This window comes from Aedes albopictus, chromosome 2 (assembly GCF_035046485.1).
Source record: "Aedes albopictus strain Foshan chromosome 2, AalbF5, whole genome shotgun sequence".
Taxonomy (NCBI): Eukaryota; Metazoa; Arthropoda; class Insecta; order Diptera; family Culicidae; genus Aedes; species Aedes albopictus.
Window position 1 is genome coordinate 294536671 of NC_085137.1, and position 16478 is coordinate 294553148.

A 16478-nucleotide genomic window follows, 5' to 3' on the forward strand; every position below is an offset into this window, starting at 1 on the left:
GATTCCCACATGAGTTTTCGTCCACAAATACGGAAGATTACGTTCAGTTATCCGCCCACACTGACTGGAAAATCCGTCAATACAGTGGTGAAGCAACCGAATGTTTTACTTTATGCGTAGGAGTGTGACCGACCACCTCCACGTGGTTCAATCTGATTCAAGAACCGCGAGATGTCATAACCCATAGAAGTGTGGTGGGTTTACCACAAGTATTGAATAAAAAATCACCCACGTTGTTCCATCCTATAGGTGGCAGGAAGCTATGGAAATTCAAAACGAGCAAATCAGTTAATCCAATTGTCTATCCGTCTGCTTTGGTGCCCATTCAACTGTCCGAGCTTGCGAACTTCCTCGTCGGGGGAGTTTATGCATGGCAGTGTACCTAAGAACAAGCAAACCGTGAATTTCGGGTCCAAATTTGCGTGGGAAGATTAACGTTCATTTCAGGTGGAATGGCAGGATAAAAGTGTTTTGTGACCAATCCTACCAGACACGCTCGTTGTGTGTTGGTTGGTTTGTTTGGCTTCCCAAAGGAAGTGGAAACATATAAATAAATTAGGAAGGGGATTAGGTCTGCGATTGCTAGGCATGGATTGGCAATATATGGATTTGATGCAGACACGCAATTGCTTTTTTTTTGAAAGACAAGCATTTTCTACGGATGCGAAAGTTGTCTATGCAAGGCTACTGGTGAAACAATAGGTTTAGTCAATTATGATTTATTTAACTAACTGTTGCGAGTAAATAAAGCAGGTGCTACATAAAAATGCTTAATATTAACTCATCATTCAGTACTGCCACAGCACACTAGAGTGCGACATAATTAAAAAAAAATTGAAAAATTGAAATTTGTGTGCTTTTTTTAAACTTAAATCACATTAAACGTGAAACCTCCCAGTTCGAGCAAAAAATATTAAGGTTTAAAGGAGGCGTAAACTCCATAAAGCTGTATTTATTTTCGAGTAATAAAAAGACGCGTTCTCTTTGCTGTCCATAATTGCATCACAGTAACATTCGATAGAAGTAGGCATTGGATAAAATGGAGCCCAAAATTTGCAACTAACGCTAGTATGAGAAAGGACAAAAGTTTTAAAAAATCTCATAAATTCAAAATCAATTATTTAGCATTGCAAACTTCTCCACCACTTCTTGTATGATGGACCAATAGTCAGAAAAAAAGACCTAAATATAAGCGATCGCACGCTTTGAAGCTTCACTAAGGTCTTTATTTACAGGTTTTTTTACACGGCTTTTTTACACGGTTTCTCGAATTAACACGGTTTTTTACACGGATTCGCGAATTAACACGGGTTTTTCAACTTTGTCCAGAAGAAGGGGGTTGAAGAGTGGTATGAGGTAGGGGCGGATGTGTGGAGGCGTGGTGAGGAGATCTGCTTAGTGGAGGGGGGGTAATACATGGGGGGCTAAGAGGGGTTAAATGGGGGTTTCCTAAAGGTGATGACTGTAGTATGGTTCTGTTAAAACGAACTCAAAGATGTTGTAGGTTGTCCAAGAACTTAAGTTATCCGAGGACTTCCGCGAGTAAAGGCCTTAAGATCTATAAGCGTTCCCTCGTTTTTTTTACACGGGTTCCAGAATTAGCACGGTATTTTTGTACACGGTTTCTCAAATTAACATGGTTTTTTACACGGTTTCGCGAATTAAGGCGGTTTTTTACACGTTTTTTTTACACGGTACGTGTTCCCCGTGTAAAAAAGACCTTGGTGTATTTTGTTTTCCCCGTGTGACTGTTATGCGGTTATATTTGACAATGTAAATTTTACAAATATGCAGTTATGGACAGTTTAATAGCAATTATTCGGGTAACTACAGCGCATTTGGCCCCTCAGCTCCAATGTCGTGCTCGCTTTTTATGCACTACAGCCAGCGTGCATGACATTGGAGCTGTGGGGCCAAATGCGCTGTAGGGGATTTTTTTTTTATTATCGTACAATTGATACGCAGGTTCGCAGAATTTAATGAAATTTATTTTCACATATGAACGAAAACTAAGTTGAAAAATACAGGGTCGCCTAATGTTCCGGAAAACTCAAGTGGAAAACAAACATTTTTCACAGACACCATCTACGTTGAATAATCATAACTCAAGAACGAAGCATCAAAGATACATTTTTTTTGTGAAATCATAAGCGAGTTTCAATAATTGAAAAAAAAATCAAAATGAAAATTGTAGTCTTCTTTCATATTATTTAATTTTTGATCAAACTTGTAGGCTTCTGTTCATAATTATAGAACCATGGTTTCAGTGTTGGGTATATCCCCAAGTAACCACGGTGATGAAGCCTTATTGCATGCAGATATACGGTGTATTTAGAGAAATCATTACTTTACATGAACATTCAAGGTTTATTTAAAGTGGAAATGGCAATTATGCGACTGAACTAAGATTATACCAGTATATAACATGTGTTTGTCCTTTCTGTTGGAAGAGCTCTGTGTAGCGTCGTTTCCATTCTTCGATAGTTTCTCTTTTTTTTTGCTAAATTTATTGCGTCAGTTAGTGGTAGTTTGGTGCAGGGCGCAAAATTTTCGAGCAGACGAGTTGAAGTTCACCGTGCGGCAATTTTCATTCTCTTGCCTGCATATTCAATTCAGATGCTCGATACTCGTTTGTCAACTGAATGAAAGTCAATGAATATTTGTGAACATCTTATAAAGTGTTAAATTGCTGATAAAATATTAACGTTTCGATTACATTTAACGGCGCTTTACACAGATCTTTCCCCATTTGATTGTTGTGGAGTGTTTTTGGAAGGAATCGTAGCCATAAACGTAGGTAATTATGAAGATGTTTCTCGATCGGCTTCATATTCAATGACTACGAATTGACAGACTGTGTGAAGAGAGAGAGCGAAAATGAATTTGATTGTTTTGAATATTCAGTGCAAAATCATTCAAGTTCGTGCTGTTTTCAGTCAATGACTATGAAAATTTTGCGCCCTGAGTTTGGTGTATATGTTACGGGCATAAATATTTGTTACATTAATAAGACAGAATAATTGTATAATGTGTTCAAAGTTTAATATTCGTGCGTTCTTTGTGTTACATGTTGAATTTTATCTTGTAAATATTCCCCTTGTTGTAATTAGCATTTAGTGGGTTCTGGTAGAATAGAGGCCCATGAAGTGCGCAATCTTATTTCGATTGCCAACATTCAGGCTATTTCGGGACGCAATTAGGTACCGTAATCCGGGGTAATATTGATCAGAATTTTCTATCTTTCTTGAATAATTCTCTTGTTAAAGCAAACGTTACATGTTTTATATTTTTAAAAACAAGTACTGGCCCTCTGAGTATGTGTTAAGCTACTCGAAAAAGCATTGTAAAACTTTAAAACATGTTTAAATAAGTTTTTTAATCTAATTTTTGATTGATTGGGGTAACATTGATCATGTCAGTGATCAATGTTCATTTGTGTTGAAAATACCCTTATTTACTAAATTCGGGGTCGCTGATTTCGAATATGTTGCCCAAATTCTTACAAATTATGTACTTTTTAAGTTATTCAAGGATTAAAATCCTCTAAACCACGAATAACGCCTAAAGGTAGGCAATAGCTTAAGGAATTGATAGCCGACTTTTAATAAATCGTATATTTTACTAAAAAATAGCATTTTCATAAAAGTTTCGTTTATTAGATCCAACTCTAGGATATCATATTGAAGTAATATAGTGATTTCGAACCTCATATTGCCAGTGCACGATCACATCTCGATCGGAGTAGACGCGTTCGCTCGTAAGTGGTTTCTCGTTGCTTCATATAATCGTGTACGTTCATCTACGATCGAAATGTGCGGTGAAGCGACGGTTAAAAGCACACTGGCTTTTGTCTTCCCGGAGAATGCTGCTCAGCCAACACTTGCTGACATGGCTCGTTTTATCAAAACGCTTGCCGGTGATAGAACAATGATGGAGACCGCGTATAAAATCCCGGATGAAAAATCGGTTTTTATACGATTCCGAAACGACGAAGCCATGATATTTTCGTTTGAGAATAATCCTGAGCTGATTCCGTTTCATTATTGTCGTCGCGGTTGAAACCCGAAGTTTCCCCACACCCGACAATCGAATTTTCTCAAAATCCATACGTGAAACCTAACGTCGGACGTAGTGCGCTGGACAGCGGACCTGGCCCTCAATCCAGCGCACTGTGCCCGACGTACGTCCGACACACAGTTTAGCAGAAAAATCAATTTTCGCGTGTCAAAAATTCCGATTTTCAACTGCACGAACAATACACGGATGGAAAACAAGTGATGGTGCGAATGTCCGTTGCGAGTGGAAATACACGCTATGCGCTATGTCCGATCAGAAATTAGCTTCTGTATTTTCGAAGTATGGGAAAATAAAACGCATTGTGCGTGAAAGGTTCCCATCTGAGTTCCAACTTGAAATGTACACTGGAGTACGCGGAGTCTACATGGACATCGACCAGGAGATCCCAGAGGTGCTTTATTTTCATAACCGTAAAGGAAGGATTGTCTACGATGGACGGAAACCAAAATGCTTCTCGTGCAAATCGGACAGCCATCTTAAAAGATATTGTCCAACGCTGCAAGAGCAACGAAAAGGAGATGGGAACAAAAAGAACTCATCGTTGGTACTCGATAGCGAGAAAGAAGAGATCGCTGCTACTGGAGAGGCGTCCGAGCAGTGGAATATACAATACAATAAAAAATCTAGAAAGAAGGCGAAGAGGAATGATGTGAAGCAACACCGGTCTGTTGTTTCAGCCGTCAGCAAACCGATGCTTGAACTTACGAACGCGACCAACGCTTCTGCAAGCGAAAGTGATTGCAGTCGCACCTCGGTTCCCGACATAACTTGTGTGAAGAGGAGAGTGCGTATCCCTACATACGATTGTATTAGCGATGGAAATGAACGTCAACAGCTTATCGATGAGGATACAGTCCGGATAGCAGCTGCCTGTAAGCTCACTGTGGATCAAATAGAATTTTATCATTGATTAATTGTAAATATTTTTGTATGGTTAAGCACTTTAATGTTCAATATTTTGGATAATGTAAAAATGTACAAATGATTTTGGCTCTGTTATGCTCCTGTGGCGCCCGAGCCTTCCAAATAAACGAATAAGCAAAAAAAAAAAAACCTCATATTGTATCTAGTATTCACGCCAAGCATGAATGTTTGACAATGTATCTCATTGCGCTACGAAACACAGTTATGGAAAAATTGATTTAATTCAATGTTTATGAAATTCAATTTTCATAAATTGCATGTCATTTAATAGCTAAATGATAGCAGATTACGATATACCATTCCATAGCAGAAACTGATTCAATGTAAAATGCTTGTTTGAACATTTCATGAGGTGGGTCAAGCCGATCAATGTTACCCCGCTGATCAATGATACCGTGATTTCGGGTGAAATTGATCACTTTTCACAGTTTTTGGCTTCTAATGTTTGAATACTTATCGATATGGTCAAACTCAATGCTTTAAAACAAGTACGACCACGAGTTTCATCAGTCAACGAGATTGAAACTTTTACTGCAAATCATTTTATTGCAATAAATATCATTTAAAATAAAACATCAGAAATTTTAATTTCGGGGTGAAATTGATCAGCCTGTGAAATGTTTTTGTAAGTGCTGAAAATATTTTTTTCACCTTAATTAACCACCCCGGAATGCGAAAAACTTTGTAAAACTTATAAGTTTTTAGTAAATTCTTAATTATTTAAATTTTAAGTTTAATAAATCTAATGAAAACGCCTAAAAGTATGCAATTTTCATTCTGAACAAGTCATTACTTTAGAAAAAGTACAATTTTATGCATAAATATCAATATTTATAGAACTTTTGATGACAAAATCGGGTTTAGCGAACACTTGGCAGCTATGAACATTCATTCAAATGTTTACACCATGTGTGATACAGCTACGGTAACAAAAGTTTGAAAGTGTCTTTGAAATTCGTTAAACACGCAGTTTCGGAAAATATTGAATTCAATATAGAAATATGTGACTAATTAGCTGTAAAACATGTAAACTCATCAATTAATAACCCTTGAGCCAGATGATGGTCATTTTCAACAAATTATTTTAAGTTCAAACCTTAATTTTTGACAAATAAAAATTGCCCTCACGTCGATCAATTTCAGCCAACTGATCAATTTCACCCGAAATCACGGTACCCCGGATTACGGTACTAGAGACGTAAAACTTTCCCTGGCCCAGACTTCAAGTCATAGAACTCTAGTGATGAAACCCGAAACGGGATGCCCTATTAGGGTTAGTTTCCTAGACAAACGCAAGCTATGAACACAGTAACAACTACTGTGAACTAAAAGGCATACTGCCAACTTAAATACAATTCCAGGATGACTGATATGGGGGCAAGACACTGTGCATACGAGAGCAACTCTGAGGGATTCTGAGTTACTCTTTTTATCGATGATCGACGAAATTTGGTGAATAACATCCCTAAAACTGCAATTTTCATTCAGCACACGCAACACTTTGCAGTTTGACATTGGTGCCAGATCACACTTAGGCATAAATGGTAGAAATTCTGAGGAACTGTGAGGAATTCTGAGCAATACCTGGAACACGGATTTGCTCTCGTTAGATCTGTCTTGCCCCTAGTGACTGATGGACCCAAACCCGCCCAAATCAATAAATGAAACCTCGTCATCCTGTGATCGGAAGGAGTTATCCATCTGGATAACGGGGCACATACCTATTTCCAATGTATCCAATTCCCGTACTTAGTATATCTACACGCAGAAAAATCACACATATTAGAACCAAATTTAATGAGACTTTGTTTCTAAGTCGCGAGGTTTGTTGAATCAAAAAAAAATATTTCTTTGTTTTCAATATTGGAGAATGCATAATACCTACCAAGAATGAGCAAGGTGATTCAGTTTTACCTTCAGATTTTCAAGAGCAGATCTGGTCGTGAAAGATAGCTCGCTATCAGTATAGAACATTATATCAGTACCCGTGCTCGTACCCGTGTTCGATTCTCGCTCGTTTTTTTTTTTATTTCGCTTTCACCGAGGGGCGGATCACTTCGAAAACAACTGAATCGAAAATACGTTTTGATGAAAATGCGTTACAAAATGCTCCAATGCGTTGAAAAATGCATTTGAAAATGTAATGCGTTGAAAAATGCGCCAAAATATCCAATGCGTTGAAAAATGCACAGTAATGCATGACGAGTTTATGGAGTTTTAATATTGTCGTCGCGGTTGAAACCCGAAGTTTCCCCACACCCGACAATCGAATTTTCTCAAAATCCATACGAGAAACCTAACGTCGGACGTAGTGCGCTGGATAGCGGACCTCCCTCTATCCAGCGCACTGTGCCCGACGTACGTCCGACACACGGTTTAGGAGATACATCGATTTTCGCGTGTCAAAAATTCCGATTTTCAACTGCACGAACAATACATAATTTGTTGAAAAATACGCCAATGCGTAGAAAAATGCGTGTTATTTATCAATGCGTAGAAAAATGCAAGTTTTTTTTTTGTCAATGCGTATAAAAATACGAACAATTTTATCAATGCGTTGAAAAGTGCATGCTGTAAAATTTTGACAGGTGTTGTTAAATTTTAGAAATGCGTATCTTAATACGTATCTTAAAAACTATTAATAATAATGCGTAACAAAATGCGCCAATGCGTATGTCAATAAATACGCAAGGCTGAATCGAAAATGCGCTAGTGATTCGCCCAAATTGGCCTTAAAATGACTTTTTTCGATATTTGTATGGAAAAACAGGAAAGAAATCAAAAATATCAAAAAACCAAAGATGAAATATTTCAAACCGCAAGATTCTGGAACTAGAGGTCCAAAGCTACGATCCTAGGCAATAACATTTGAGGTACATTCGATTTTCATAATACTTCCCTTTGGACATAGCGTGTACGGTGCAACATCCTACAGGTGCTCAGAGCATAGTTCTATAAAGAAGTAGTTTTCAAGGATATTAGGATAGGACCTCCAAGAACTTCCGCGAGTACAGGCCTGAAAATCTACGAGCGTAATCAATCAATTGTTGCTATATTACTGATACGGTGTAACATCCTACATATCCATGGACCGGACCATGGTTCTGTAGAAAACTACTTCCCAAATATGCTCTAGGTCATCCAAGAACTACCGCGAATAAATAATTTAAGATCTACAAGCGTAACAAATGGCTTTTTGTTACATAACTGATACGGTCTAACATCCTACAGGTCAATAGAGCATAATTCTGAAGAGAAGTTATGTTTAAGGATATTCTAGGGCATCCAAGAATTTCCGCAAGTAAAGGCCTTAAGATCTATAAGTGAAATCAATTGGTTATTGCTACATTACTGATGCAGTGTATGATCCTATAGGTCCATGAATTGATTCAACTGAAATCTTATCAAAATTAAACTTTTACATACCCTCACGGCAATTGCGAAATCGACACTTGTTTAACCGTTATGTGGCCGGCAAAATTTTTGCTTTTTTCTACACCGTGTATTTTAAATGGGTGCTGGGTACCCGGGTACCCTGCCGGCCACATAAGGGTTAAAACTACCCATAGTCGCACAAACTATGCCAAAAATGAACCTTTGAATCAAATCATGAACATTTATAATCAACACTGTGAAACTATTGACTTAACTATGTCGCGGCATAATTTAAAGAAATATTTTAACACTATAAGAAATAACATCAGTAGTAGTACTTAAAATATTTAAAAAGCACAAATTATACACACATCCACCAGCATACACTATTTATATATTTTCTTATATGTATTTTATTAACAACATGTACTACACTCAGGAAAATTGCCTCATACTTAATGGTAAATATCCATGTGCCAAACCACATCCAAAGTATATGCAACCAATACCCGATTACGCAGGCAAATTAGCACATGAATAGTATGTGCTCTAAATTGTATGAGTCACTGCTGTATGGTGCCTCATCAAAAGTATGAGTCGCACTAATGGAAAATATTTGTTTACCCCCATTGCAAAAATCCATGTCCCGGACACATAGAAGGAATGAAGATTTTTTTCCCAGTGTATAGCTTTAAGAAATGAAACAAAAACTGTATGTATATGTACTAGTCTACGTTGTTTGACGAAACTGAATAAATAAATAAATAAATAAATAAGCATGGTTCTCTAAAGAACTAGGCGCACGGTTCTGTAAGCGTGTTCTAGGTCATCCAAGAACTTCCGCAAGTATAGGCCTGAAGATCTACTAGCGTATTCAATCAATTGTAGTTACATTACTGATACGGTGTAAAATCTTACAGATTTATGGAACACGAAGATCTAATTTGCAAAGATATTCTAGGTCATACAAGAACTTCCGCGAGTAAAGGTCTTTTCATAATCAAGCATAATCAATACATTATTGTAACATTACTGATACGTTGCAGCATCCTACAAGTCCATGCAGCATGGTTCTGTAGAGAACTACTTTCCAAGATGTTCTGGGTCATCCAGAATTTCCACGAGTACAGAGTTTAAAATCTACAAGCGTTATCGATGGATTTTTTTTTTTCATTACATATCTATGTGCAAAATTGTTTTCGCCCGTTTTGAAGTAGACAAAAATGTTGCATTGGAAGCAGATTTCTATAAGACTGGTACTCGATATCTGCTTAAATTAACGAGTCTGGAATGACAAAGAGGAGAAAAGTCAAAATTGGAACAGCCGATTTGCTGTCATCTAGGGGCAAGACAGATCTAACGAGAGCAAATCCGTGTTCCAGGTGTTGCTCAGAATTCCTCACAGTTCCTCAGAATTTCTACCATTTATGCCTAAGTGTGATCTGGCACCAATGTCAAACTGCAAAGTGTTGCGTGTGCTGAATGAAAATTGCAGTTTTAGGGATGTTTTTCACCAAATTTCGTCGATCATCGATAAAAAGAGTAACTCAGAATCCCTCAGAGTTGCTCTCGTTAAACATAGAGTCAGTCTAGTTAGAGTCTGGCGGACTGTCACTTTCGATCGGAGCCAATCGAGCATGACGTCACGGTGTAGCATTTATCGGTGAGGACACCATGACGTCATGCTCGATTGGCTCCGGTCGAAAGTGACAGTCCGCCAGACTCTAATTATAGGGACTCTAGTTAAACAGTGTCTTGCCCCCAGGCTGTCATCCCCATAGTACAGTCACTATATACACAGTCTGGCGGACTGTCACTTTCGACCGGAGCCAATCGAGCATGACGTCACGGTGTAGCATTTATCGGTGTGGACACTATGACGTCATGCTCGATTGGCTCCGGTCGAAAGTGACAGTCCGCCAGACTGTGTATATAGTGACTGTACCCCATAGTGGTTTCTGCTTTAAGTGGTGTTGCGTGTACGTACACGTTGCATTACACGAACACAACCTGAGTTACTGGTTGAAAATAGTAAACAAAAATCAGCTGTTCCCGGCAAAATCAAATGGGCATATTTTCAACCAGTAAATTTGCATTAGTGTTCGTGACGCCGCGCTGCGAAACCACTATAGTTCCAATCGAGCAGGAAACCTGTCAAAATGACCAGGATTCGCCACTTTGGTATACTCGGGACACTTTAGCTTAAATATCTACTAGAAATTTTTGTTTGTCTACTAGATACCTACTAGATTTCTAGTTGAAATTTCTGAGCGGGAAATATTATTTTGAACGAGATTTTGAATTTTTCGTTCCCTCCGTGTACTTCGTTTGCATCTAACACACGGTGCGTTAGTGTTCGTACGTCAGATATAAACAAATACTAACCATCTGGTATTTTGGTCATACCTTTAACGTAGTCCTTGAATCTGATCTGTGTTTGTGATTTCGCCAAACTGTGACGCGAGGTCTCTGTCGAAGTGTTTTCTTCCTTCGCCGCCGCCGTGAAACGTTGCGAAAAATCAAATCTCCGCTAGATTTGCTAAATGTGTACTGTGGAATCGTGTCTGTGCCGTTGTGATTTTAAGTGCAAAACATACCGGAAGTCGGAAGCATCCAAATAAACCCGAACAATCAACGGAACAACCCGGCGGACAAGGCGAATTAGAACCGGAAAATTTTCCTCTCGATAAGTGCTGCTGCCTGCAAGCCAAAATGGGCGCGTATCTGTCGGAACCACTGACGACAAAGGATTCCAGCGAGGAGGCCAACGACTTCCTGGCGTGCGGTTCCAGCTCGATGCAGGGCTGGCGAATCAGCCAAGAGGTAAGTGGGAAAGGCACTTGAACGGCACAATCGGAAGGGGATTTTCATAATCCGGCGTGGTAATCTTCCGGCATCTTGGTTTGTGTGGTGTTCCTCCTCGCTTTGCCTGCTGCGCTGCAGCAGCCCGGCATGAACACGAAAACGAGCCGATGCACATTACGTTACGAGAGTGTGCGAAAGGTGGGATCATGGTCGATCCATGACAGTGTTGTTCTGTCAAACGCTCACCAACAGCACCAGGGCTCGTTTAGTAAATGCATTTTTTTGCTTTGGAAGTTCTATTTGAAATAAGTTTAGTCCGAGTGAGATGACAGTAAAGTATCGCCATTCCTAAAAGACTAGACTTAAAAACGGTGTTGTTTGATTTTTTTTTAAATCAACATTCATAAGACATACTAAGCAAACATTTTCACAGCATAGGTGTATATCTGACCAGCTTGTTTTTTCTTTAACAGGACGCTCACAATTGCATCTTGAACTTCGACGACAAAACGTCGTTCTTCGCCGTTTACGACGGGCATGGAGGGGCGGAGGTCGCTCAGTACTGCAGTTTACATCTACCCAAATTTCTTAAACATCTGGCATCATATAAAAACAAAGACTTTGAACAGGCGCTTAAGGATGCCTTTTTGGGATTCGATGCCACTTTGTTGGACGAAAAAGTCATTGAGGAGCTGAAGAGGCTCTCCGACAAAACCAACGGTGAGGAAGCAATCGAAGAGGACGATGAGGAAGAGGAAGATGACAATGTGGATGATCTGTGCAAGGAGGCATGCATGCCATTGAACGAGGTCTTGCAGATGTACAAGAAGGATAAGAAGAATCCTGCACTTGCCAAGGTTAAAGAAGGAAACTGCTCGAAGCCACTGTCGCCGTATTTAAAGGGCAAGCGAAAGGGTATTGCGGAAGGGGATGAACCTGGTCCCAGCTCGAGCAGTACGGGATCTTCAGCTGAAGCAGCTGCTTCTAAAGACAAGAAGCCAGCTGGTTCGGATGCAGCTGATTCAACCGTGAGTAGCTCGAGCAACAAAACCGAAGAAGCTGCTCAGAAGCCCGAATCTTCGACGGTAGATAAGAAGGCCGAGCAAAGTGACGAAATAAGCGACACTGATGGAGTCATCGCCAAAAAGACGAAAAAAGAAGAATGTGCGCCTGATAGTTCTTCCGCTGCGCCTACCGTCAATGGCGAAGTAGGTGAGTCGGCCAGCAAATCTGCAGTTTCGTCCTCTTCTGTGTCGGCACAGGAGAACGGAGAAGTCTCGAGCAATACGGCCGCTGGTAGCAGCAGCAGCAGCAACAGTAAGAACATGCCGGATCTACCCGCTGGAGGATCGTCATCGAGCGGCAAGAGCAGCGCAGGCGTTGATAGTTCATCAGCCGGATCTTCCTCGTCGGCTTCTGCAGCGGCTGCCGGTGGCTCGAAGAAAAGGAAAGCCAAGAACGGAGCAGCGAATGTCGTCCAGGATGATTCGGATGACGACGATTCGGAAACGGACGAAGAGTTCCCTCCGGTCCAGGATTCAAACGAAAATTCCAGCACAGAGGATGGGGAGGAGGATCCCTATGGGTAGGTTATTATTACTTTGTCATATGCAGGGTTTTTAAGGCTTTACGGGCGTCATCAGACTCATCAATCATTGCTCTCAAACTTTGAAGATGCAAATCTCGAGTTCTACTACATGGAATGGGGAGGAAAGTTGATGGTTTGTGTAATATCCCATCCTCGTCGCCACTTTAATATTTTGCCTTTTGTTAAATAAAAAGATTAAGAATTACGCTATTTGATTTTAAGATTTTCTTACTAAACTTTCAATTAAAGGACACACGTTTGAAATGCCTCCGCTTACGGTTGCGGCTTAAGTTCGAATGAGCTCATTTATTATATCTTTTGAGAGAATTCTTTTTAGTACAATATCGATAGCACTCTTAATGCAGAACACACAAAATAGGGATATTACAGTTTGTATGCTTACATGTGATGAACAATCGACTAAGTTTTCAGTTATATCAGTCCACTGGAACTAGGGATTTGCATCGTCAAAGTTTCGAGGGTAATGATGATTAAAGAGACGGAAGATAGCCACGTCGTCGTATCACCTTAAAACGAACTTGGTTGAAAGGATAAAAAACGACTTAACTACACTTCAGCTTTTGTATATACACCCGATTCTTTTTTTTCAATCGGTATCAATAAAAGTAGTATCTACCTACTACAAATTTTGAAAGTTGCCTAATTATTGAAATTTCATTGCAGCGAGGAAGAAAGTGAAGAAGAAGACGAAGAGGAAGGTGAAGGCGAGTACGATGAAGAAGAGGAAGATTACATGAATGAAGAGGACGAAGCATTCATGAACAACATCACAGACGAGCCTGGCAAGGACAGTGGCTGCACGGCTGTCGTTGCATTGCTCCACGATAAGGAACTGTTCGTAGCTAATGCTGGTTAGTAAAATTATTCCATTTGCTTTAATACGAAAGAAATTTGACTAGGTAGTTATTGATTATCTTTCGTTTGCAGGTGATTCGCGCTGCGTTGTGTGCCGCAATGGAAAGGCATTGGAAATGAGCATCGATCACAAACCGGAGGATCAAGTCGAGTTCGAGAGGATACAGAAAGCTGGCGGTCGGGTGACGCTGGATGGCCGCGTCAATGGTGGACTCAACTTGTCCCGGGCTATTGGCGACCATGGCTACAAAATGGTATGCAAGTAAATCCGGGACTTATGTGAAGGATTTTAACGTTTCTCTTTCGCCGCAGAACAAGAAGGTGCGACCGGAAGAGCAAATGATTTCCGCTTTACCGGATATTAAGAAAATCACCATCGAACCAGAGGATGAATTTATGGTTTTGGCTTGCGACGGAATCTGGAACTTCATGACCAGCGATGATGTGGTGGAGTTCGTACAGGATCGCATTGCGGATCCCACCAAAAAACTGACAGATATCTGTGAAGAGGTAAGATCATTAAAATTTCATAACAAAGAAAAGATACGACGTATATTTATTTTGGTCTCAGTAAGACAAAGTGAGGGGTATACCTCATTGGCAGGATTAGAATAACTTGATCATCTCGAAACCTGCACCGAAAAAAAAAACTGTATCTGTAGTTCCAATGATCCCAATAGTATAATAAGTTGATTAAAAATTCTAACCACCTACAAATCATGATATCATTTCTAATTCAACTATCACTTTTTAGATGTTCGATTATTGTCTGGCGCCGCACACCAAAGGTGATGGCACCGGTTGCGATAACATGACTGCAATCATCGTTCAATTCAAGCCAAACTTCACTGGTGCGGCATCGAGGAAGCGTGCCTGCTCACCAGAACCACAAACCGACTGCAAGAAGGCCAAAACCGAATCCACGGCGAGCAACGGCGACAAATGCGAAACAACAAGCAACAATGATGAGAAAGAGGCCGCCGCTGCCGTAGCGTCGATTGAATCCTCCACCAGCTCGGCCGTTATGGATACCGATGAAAACATTGCGTCCTCTTCGACGTGAATCCTCGGTTGAACATTTTTCAAGTCCTAACAATGTCCCCGTAAGCGCATTCATCTATCCACCTGTCCGAACCGCAGTAAGTACATTTGCCTACTTTTGTAAGGTACTCTCTCATAGCAGCCTCCACCAGCTAGGAACCAAGAAATCGAACTCAGCAAATGATGATAAACCAGTTCATGTATAGGAACAACAACCATTTCCTGTCCTTCCCACATCCTACTCATACACTCGCTCACTATGAGCCAGATTTTAAAATGTTGACCCACATTAACCAACACCCATAAATATGTAAGGCAAAAGATGATGAATCTAGATTATGATGAGTAATAGTGGTAGCCAAAAACACATTCACACTTAACGACACTATTGCGTATGTTCAGTATTTAGTAGTAGCCGTTGCAAACAATGTCCAAACTCTACTGTAAGGACTACCGTGGAACCAGTTTGTAGAGCATTCTAGAACACTTCAAAACAGTAGTTTTTCCCACGTAGTACCTCGAAAGTTTTGATTTTTAAGAAATTGCGCTGAATTATTGATCAGTGTTACAGATTGCGTATCCCAAATATTGTAGATCTTACAGACTCTTAACGAAAAATACGTTAAAATCGTGCTGAATAAAATTTTATGCAATTCTCCAAACGTAATAAGGATATTGATCTGTTTTTGCCCACCCTAATTTCTTTGCCGATTAATACTAATCTAGCAGAATCGGCTGAATTGTTAAGCAATTTCAATTGACAAAAAACATTGGCAATATTTTATCAAAAGTCAGCAATTTGTTTTTTCTTGAATTGCTGGGAGAAAATCCGCAAGAAATAGGGTAAAAACTACAATATCTGACCGAAACATAAATGTCTGTATTGAAACTTACCTGCAGCATGACGCCATGAACAAAACAAAATAAAAAGCTTTTCATCTCTAATGTAAATATAATTCGAAGCTGCATTAGCTCACGCATATGATCGATGATGATAATTTTTATGCGTTAGGGCAAAACAATCAACTGTGGCTCTCATACTCGATCGCAATTCACAGATATACCGTCAAGGCACCATTCACCGTGGATTTAAGAGGATTCGGGGCAAATTATGGCTGTCATTTGACACCAGTGTTATAAACATTGTTAGTGCCGCTTTTAATTGCCTTCATTATAGGTTAAAATTAAAGCAATATCCACAGAAGTAGAAAATTTTTCACAAAATTTGGTGATATAGTACAATTAGTAAAGGGTAGTAGGGTCGCCTAATTCCGTGGTAGGTCACCATTCACCGTGGTAGTAGGGACCCATTCACCGTGTATGAGAAATTTTATTCTACTTTGTTTAAAAATGATCAAAACAACCCAGCCAAGGGAATTTTCTTCGTTTAAATTCATTTCAAGTAATAACTTGCCAGATTATATTAGAAAAACGAATGTTCAAATTTTCGATTTTTTCTAGATATATGGGACAATATGGGGCACGGTGAATGGAGACCATTGATTTTTAGGGTACCCATTTACCGTGCCTTTTTGTTTCAATAGAAAAGTACGAGTAATCGTACTTTCTTGTTGAACTTACTTCGGTAGTGCAAAATACATACCTGATATGTGAATTTAATTGCTTCTTGGTGGAATAAAAACGTTACTACATTTAGTTTATCACTTAAATCACCTTAGCGCAGTTTTCGTTTTTTGACTATGAATGCAGTGAACGAGCAGAAACCCGCTTCATGTAAACACACTTTAGTGTCAAAATGATACTTTTAAATGTTTCTAATGAGCGTTTTGAC

General features: G+C 39.6%; 1 protein-coding gene across 1 annotated transcript; it reads left to right on the forward strand.

Annotated features, from left to right (window-relative positions):
• The first annotated feature begins 10827 nt into the window (after positions 1 to 10827).
• LOC109423749 (probable protein phosphatase CG10417) lies at positions 10828 to 15749 on the forward strand. The gene is made up of 6 exons (XM_019698752.3): positions 10828 to 11199; positions 11655 to 12766; positions 13454 to 13641; positions 13718 to 13899; positions 13958 to 14155; positions 14400 to 15749. The coding sequence occupies exons 1-6, from the start codon at positions 11089 to 11091 to the stop codon at positions 14706 to 14708; spliced, it is 2100 nt and encodes a 699-aa protein (XP_019554297.3). The 5' UTR covers positions 10828 to 11088; the 3' UTR covers positions 14709 to 15749.
• Positions 15750 to 16478: the final 729 nt, after the last annotated feature.